Below are 7,887 nucleotides of genomic sequence, written 5' to 3' on the forward strand. Positions count from 1 at the left end.
CAACCGTACCGTACAGTACCGTAGTGCCAGCCTTGCTGGCAGGTAACAACAGCGTGAATCGTTATATATATATACAACATTTTAAATTATTATTATTAGATTAGATAGATAGATAGATACAAAAACAAAAAAAAAATCGTGCAAAAAATACTTAAACTAGTAACATTCGAGAGAGAGAGAGAAGGGAGGGGGAGGAGAGGTGAGGAAGTCTCTCAAGACGGTTGACCAGGTAAACCTGTGTCCAATTGTACTGTCACGCACAATAGTTCGTTTCCCTCCGCTGATCCAGAGTGAACACGAATCCGCGACTATGAAACCCCGGAGCAGTTGAGCAAGTAACTAACGGATCATCCAATAGATGTTGCGCCGTCAGGACAAGGAAGGAGGAGTGGGCAGCAGAATAGTTTTCTTGAGCATAGAGTAAAGTATCCTTAATCTATTAACGTTAATTAAGAGAGTGGTCGTAAACATTTTGTTGTTGACGATACTGGGTTTGGAGTGTAAAATGTGCATTTAAGGAAATATGCGAAATAAATATGAGACTAAAAGTGCTTAGGAACTCCAGTATTTATGAAATGGCATTTCCTATAGACTATTAAATCTTATATACTGACATGACTGTCCACGAGATCGATACAAAACTTTCACCAAGTGTTAACGGTGGTGTTCTGTAAGCAGCAAGCCAGCCTCTATATATATTATATATATATATATATATATATATATATATATATATATATATATATATATATATATATATATATAGAACATCTATATCAGCAAATTAGCAAAATTTTCAGTTCACTTACTTTATTGAGGTAGCAACCATACACACAGATACATGTCTATATACTTATACAATTCATGATTGGGCCAACCTCCAGTAGAGAAAGCGCGATGTGGGCAATAACACAAAAAAATTTGGGATATATGTAATTTTCTTTATTTACTAAATTTTAGTAATTAAAACAACATGAAATATTAGGATACTTTCACCAATATAACAGGTTCATATTTGATGGAAAAGAGAAAGACAGAACCACAGAATATAACAAGACAAAGATGAGTAGAGAGAGAGAGAGAGATAACTTATTAGTCTTTTCTAGATTATGGTGTGAAGAAGCCTCGTGTTCTTATTTTCTTCCTAGCACCAAGGTCAGTTGCAAAATACGAGTCATTATCCATTTTACTATATTTTCTTTAGTAAGGATATTTCATCCTTGTTTTCAAGATGCATTGTAATAGAAAATAACTTAACTCAATTCCTGTGTTTCAAGAAGCAAAGTAGTTTTTCTAGTGCCGATGTAGTTATAGCCAATTCTAACGTGTAAAGAGTTAATATGTTTTTTGTAGGAATGTAACTTTTCTCTCCTGTAAAGTCAACTGCCATAGTCCTTGCCGTTCCCTGACCATTTCCTGTCTTAGGGAGGGGTTAGGAGCCACTAGCTTCTACCTTTGCATTGGAGAGTTAAGTTGCCTAGTATATGGCCATTCGTAGGCTGCAGCTTTTAGCTCCACTAATTCTATCAGGGCTTATTTCTTCTACCTTTTGGACCCCCTTTTTAAGGTATCTAGCCTTAAGTTTCTTAACTGCTGTGCTCTATTCTGTCTCAACTTTATTACCTTAATCTGTTTTTTCCTTCTTTTCTTGGATGAAGCGCGTTTTGTAATTCCCTTTATTTCAAAAGAACAAAATAAAAGTAGTGATATTTACAAAAAGCCTTCTATGTTTAAAATTTAAGGCTTATTTCAAGTTGACTAAATGTAAAACTAAAAAACCATCACATTTTTCTGACAATTTGGCAGATAAATTTGAACCAATATCACTTTTTTTTTCATTTAATTTTGAGATACTATAAATATTACTTTTCACTTTAAACCTATGAAATATGCATGATCTTCCAAAACATTAGCATTAACTGGTAATCAAGTAAAAGGAACATAACTAAAAACACGTGAGCTAGTGTCAATATTTTATCATTATTATTTTTATGATAATATACAATGAGTAGGATGTCCAACCTCCATCTGCATCTGTGACCTCACACAGACGATCAGGTATGGAATCTACAGTTTAATATTATGTAACAGAAGTGTGGGTTATGTATTTTGATTTCCCTGGAACGTGTTTTACGCGAGATATTTTTTTTTCTTTATCAAGCACGCTTCTACAATACATTTTCTTAACCTTACATGTCATGTCGTTTCATTGTTGTATTTATTATTTGACGACATTATTGACTCTGTAATTGTTTTTAAATAGTATTTAATTGCTGTCATTATCGTCCGTATTAAACAGTATTATTTACATTTGTGTTATAAGGATACGTTCACACCAAATGCGTTGCCTATAGAAATGGGGCTGTTAGGATTTTCTGCTTTATTTCTATATTGAATTTCAATTTACGAATCAAGTTATGCTCAAATAAAATTGTACTCCTTTATACCTGATTTTCACTTTTATATAGGACAAAATTTAGTATAATTAAATTTCGTTTTACCTTTTCTTTGTATGCATATGATATAAATTTAAAATCTTAAAACTTACCTATAGTTTTTGAAAATCATTATGGTTGAGTAGTTGATTATTATATATATATAATATTTCTCTTGATGTCTCGGCTAATTCATTTAGAATAATATCTTTTAGTTATTTGGTTAAATCCAATAACATAAAACGTAGCTTAGAAAAATGGTCATTTTTGCTCAGTTCCAATTGCCCGCCTGTAGTTAGTATTGTTTTTCTTGTAGACCAAAAAGGTAAATAAAGGAAAATCCCTAAATATATTTTAATAGATAAGACGATAAGAGACCAAACAAAAAAGATACGTACTGCAAAAAGATCCCGTAAAAAAAAAGAGAGAGAGAGAGAGAGAGAGAGAGAGAGAGAGAGAGAGAGAGAACTGCAGAAATTTATAACACCTAGAAACAAGGCATGATTGGAAATCTTTCAGAATGTTTCTTGCTATATTTTGATAAATCGAAATATCTCTTGTGAAATATTGAAAATCAAGGAAAAAGAGAGGGATATAGAGGAGAGTATATGAATTGGGTACTCCAGTTTGAAGAAAATGTGGAACCTTACTTGGCCTGCCTTGGCAGCAGGCTTGTTGTGGGTGACGTTATTGTCCAGATGTTGTCATGAAATACGGAGAGAAGTCTAACGCAAGGATAGTCATGTTGTTTATAGGCTGCCTATTCACTGGTGAGGTTCCTCCTAATACTGATGATGGAGGTGAACAGGCCAAGGAAATGGAATTGAACGAGAGAATTTCGGTTTCGGCCTTGCGAGACACACAGTACCAGAGTGAACTTGGACAGGATCATTTTTTCAGCTGCAACAGAGGCTTGACTACAATGAAGACATTCAGAAGGCGGGCGGAAAGGAAGAAAGCACTCGTGTGATCCAGATAAACTCAGCGGTGTTGCAACAAAGGCCTGGCAAGAAAGGGTCCACTTCTTCGAAGGTGAGACGTTGTTTCTGAAGGAGAACGATCAAGTGAAGAAGGAGAAGGAGCTGCAGATATAGACCGAAGAAGCGGCGCGGATGGCGAGGCTCGTCCAGGAACGAAAAGCGCTAATCCGACAGGAAAGACGCCGAGGTCAGGTTCCAGCTCCTGCAGAAGGAAGTGGAAGATCTCACGAAGGAAACGTGTGTACTACATTGTGAAGTTCAGGTTGCGAAACTGAAGAGAAATGAGCTGAGGTGCCTTCTAGAGGAATGGGAATCATCGCTTCAAGTCGCTGGATAGGAACACCGGTGTCCAGGGCGAACGGAAAACGACCAGCTTGTAAGATGAGGTTCGACAGCTGCGAGGAGCGAAGGAGAAATCGGTTCGCCAGCTCAAGAACCACCAGGGAAATTACAGATGCCGGAAAATGAATGGAGGGCAGCTGTCCATGTTCAAGGAATGGCGCGACCAAGTCTAAGCTGGCCTTGCGAAGAGGGCTCAGATGTCAAAAATTTGAGGAGAATGGTTTGTTGTATGGAAAGTTTTTTTTTTTTTTTTTTTTTTTAATCAATAAAGTTTATTTACAAACTGCGATTTTCATTTAACACATTATTTTTTTTGCAGCCAATTTTGTTATTTACATAATAATTCGAGTTTAAACAAAATCGAATTTTAAAGGACTTCATTCATAAATCCATGTGTTAGAATTGATTTTAGTTTGCAATGGATTTTAGGAGTGAACTGCAATACTTTATTTTATATGGAAGGTTTGATGTTTATATGTAATAAGTTTGCTTTGTTAATCGTTGAAGGATATGAAAGTTAGAGGGAAATAAGTATAAAATGTTTTCTAAGAGTTTTTTATTGATTCCTGAAAGGGAAAGGTAAATGTAATGGATTGGTGGAGTGCCAGGATTCGAAGCAGAAGATACAGAGAAGATTGGTGGAGTGCCAGGAAAAGCAGCGGATTCAGAGAAGATTGGTGGAGTGTCAGGAGAAGCAAACGATTGAGAGAAGATTGGTGGAGTGCAGGAGAAGCAGAGATTGAGAGAAGATTGGTGGAGTGCCAGGAGAAGCAGAGGATTCAGAGAAGATTCAGGGAGCGTCAGAAGAAGAAGCAGAGTATTCAGAGAAGATTTGTGGAGTGCCAGGATAAGAAGCAGAGGATTCAGAGAAGCCCCTGGAGAATTGAAAGGATTCAGTGGCATATTCTGGTTCTAAGGTTAAACAGAGGTGTTACTCTCTTAAGGGACGGCGGGCCTCCGCCCGCCAGGCGTCCCGGGACGGCGGGCCTCCGCCCGCCAGGTGTCCAGGCGTCCAGGGGGCGGGCGGGCAGAGGCCGCCAGGCGTCCCGGGGACGGGCGGGCCTCCCGCCCGCCAGGCGTCCCGGGGACGGGCGGGCCTCTGCCCGCCAGCCGTCCCGGGGACCGGAGGGCCTCCCGCCCGCGTCCAGGGGACGGGGGGCAGAGTCCCGGGACGGGCGGGCAGAGGCCCGCCAGGCGTCCCGGGGACGGGCGGGCGAGAGGCCCTCCAGGCGTCCCGGGGACCGGCGGGCTCCGCCCGCTAGGCGTCCCGGGGCGGGCGGCGCGCCCGCCAGGCGTCGGGGTCGGGGGCGGGCGGCAGCGGCCCGCCAGGCGTCCCGGGGACGGGCGGGCAGCGGCCCAGCCAGGCGTCCCGGGGTAACGGGCGGGCAGCGGCCCGCCAGTCGTCCCGGGGACGGGCAGGCAGCGGCTTCCAGGCTAAGCGGCGTGCCCGGGGACGGGCGGCAGGGCGGCCCGGCCACCGCCCGCGTTCCCGGGGACGGGAGGGCAGAAGGCCCGCCAGGCTTCCCGGGGCCGGGTGTGGGCAGCAGGCCCGCCAGGCTTCCCGGCAACGGGCGGGCAGAGGCCCGCCAGGCTTCCCGGGGACGGGCGGGCAGTGGCCCGCCAGCGTCCCGGGGACGGGCGGGCAGTGGCCCCCGGGCTCCCGGCGGGCGGCCCCGCCAGGGGAGGGGCGGGCAGACGTCCCGGGGACTGGCGGAGCGGCCCACCAGGCGTCCCCACGGGCGGGCAGGCCCCGCCAGGCGTCCCGGGGACGGGCGCCGCCCCCCGACGTCCCCGGGGAACGGGCGGGCAGCGGCCCCGCCAGGCTCCCGGGGACGGCGGGCAGCGGCCCGCCGGGCGTCCCGGGGCGGGGCGGGCAGAGGCCCCCAGGCGTCCCGGGACGGGCGGGAGGCCCGCCAGGCGTCCCGGGGACGGGCGGGCAGTGGCCCGCCAGGGTCCCGGTACGGGCGGCAGAGGCCCGCCAGGCGTCCCCGGGGCCGGGGCGGGCAGCGCCCGCCAGGCGTCCCGGGGGACGGGAGGGCACGGCCCGCAGGCGTCCCGGGGACTGGCGGGCAGCGGCCCGCCAGGCGTCCCCCCGGGGGACGGGGCGGGCAGCGGCCCCCAGGAGTCCCGGGTACGGGCGGCAAGGCCCGCCAGGCGTCCCGGGAACGGGAGGGCCGGCCCGCCAGGCGTCCCGGGGACTGGCGGGCAGCGGCCCGCCAGGGCGTCCCGGGGACTGGCGGCAGCGGCCGCCACGTCCCGGGGCGGGCGGGCAGTGGCCCCCAGGCGTGGGGACGGGCGGGCAGGCCGGCGTTACGGGAACGGGCCGGGCAGAGCCCCCCGCCAGGCGTCTCGGGGACGGGCGGGCAGAGCCCCGCCAGCGTCCCGGGGACGGGCGGGCCGTTCCCCCAAGCGTCCCGGGGACGGCGGGCAGACCAGCGTCCCGGGAACGGCAGAGCCCCCAGGCGTCCCGGGGGACGGGCGGGCAGAGGCCCCCAGGCGTCCCTGGGACGGGCGGCGAGGCACCAGGCGTGCCCCGGGGACGGGCGGGAGAGGCCCCCGGCGTCCCAGGGATGGGTGGGCAGGCTTGACGGGGTGGGCAGGCCCGCTACGGGTCCCAAGTGGCAGGTGAGGCCCCCCCAGGTTGTCCTTGGGTTTGGTCGGCAGGGCCCGCCAGGGGTCCCTGGGGGGGCGGGCAGAGGCACGCCAGGGCTCCCGGGGACGGCGGGCAGAGGCCCGCCAGGCCGTCCCTGGACGGGCGGGGGAGGCCCGCCAGGCGTCACGGGACGGGCGGGCGGGGCCCGCCAGGCGTCCCGGGCAGGCGGGCGAGGCCCACTAGGCGTCCCGGGACGTGGGGCAGGCCCGCCAGGCGTCCCGGGATGGGTGGGCAGGCCTTACGGGTTTGGGCCGAGGCCCGCTCGGGTTTCCGGGAAGGGCCATGTGCCCACCAGGTGTCCGGGACGGGTTGGGTGAGGCCCGCCAGGCGTCCCGGGAAGGGCAGAGGCCCGCCAGGCCGTCCTCCGGGACGTGCGGGCAGAGGCCCGGCCAGGCCTCCCGGGGACGGGCGGGCAGAGGACCGCCAGGCCCTCCCGGGGACGGGCGCAGAGGCCCGCCAGGCATCCCGGGACGGACGGGGAGGCCCGCCAGGCGTCCCGGGACGGGGCGGGCAGGCCCGCAGGCGACCGGGACGGGGGCCGGGGAGGCCCGCCAGGCGGTCCCGGGACAGGCGGGCGAGGCCCCCAGGCGTCCCGGGATGGGTTGTGCAGCCTTGACGGTGGGCGAGGCCCGCTCAGGTCCCAAAAGTGGCAGGTTGAGGCCCGCCAGGCGTCCCCGGGACGGGCGGGCGAGGCCCGCAAGGCGTACCGGGACGGGCGGGCGCCCGCCAGGCGTCCCCGAGACGGCGGGCGGCCCACTAGGCGTCCCGGGATGGGTGTGCAGGCCTTGACGGGCGAGGCCCGCTACAGGTCCCAAGAGTGGCAGGTGAGGCCCGCCAAGGCGTCCCGGGACGGGCGGCAGGCCCACTAGCTTCCCAGGACGGGCGGGCAGCTTGACGGGTGGGCGAGGCCCGCTACAGGTTCTGGGAAGGGGCATGGGAGGCCCGCCAGGTGTCCCGGGACGGGCGGGCAGAGGCCCGCCAGGCTTCCCGGACGGGCGGGCAGAGGCCCGCCAGGCGTCCCGGGACGGGCGGGCAGAGGCCCTCCAGGCATCCCGGGACGGGCGGGCAGAGGCCCGCCAGGCGTCCCGGAACGGGCGGGCGTGGCCCGCCAGGCGTCCCGGGACGGGCGGGGGAAGCCCGCCCGGTGTCCCGGGACGGGCGGGCGATGCCCGCCAGGCTTCCCGGGACGGGCGGGCGATGCCCGCCAGGCGTCCCGGGACGGGCGGGCGAGGCTCGCCAGGCGTCCCTGGACGGGTGGGCGGGCCTTGACGGTGGGGCGAGGCCCGCTACGGGTTTTTCCGGGAAGGGGCAGTGTGAGGCCCCCCAGGTGTCTTGGGACTGGTCAGCCGGGCCCGCCAGGTTTCTCGGGACGGGTGGGCGAGGCCCGCCAGGCGTCCCGGGACGGGCTGGCAGAGGCCCGCCAGGCGTCCCGGGACGGGCGGGCGCGGCCCGCCAGGCGTCCCGGGACGCCTGGAAG

At 54.6% G+C, this 7,887-nt stretch overlaps 1 protein-coding gene across 1 annotated transcript; it reads right to left on the reverse strand.

Moving 5' to 3' along the window:
* Positions 1-5,015: 5,015 nt before the first annotated feature.
* On the reverse strand, positions 5,016-7,345 carry LOC135211418 (basic proline-rich protein-like). The gene is made up of 2 exons (XM_064244730.1): positions 6,653-7,345; positions 5,016-6,362 (listed from the first exon to the last, which is right to left on the reverse strand). Exons 1-2 carry the CDS (start codon positions 7,343-7,345, stop codon positions 5,016-5,018), a joined length of 2,040 nt encoding a protein of 679 aa, XP_064100800.1.
* Positions 7,346-7,887: the final 542 nt, after the last annotated feature.

Source organism: Macrobrachium nipponense, chromosome 4, assembly GCF_015104395.2.
Source record: "Macrobrachium nipponense isolate FS-2020 chromosome 4, ASM1510439v2, whole genome shotgun sequence".
NCBI lineage: Eukaryota > Metazoa > Arthropoda > Malacostraca > Decapoda > Palaemonidae > Macrobrachium > Macrobrachium nipponense.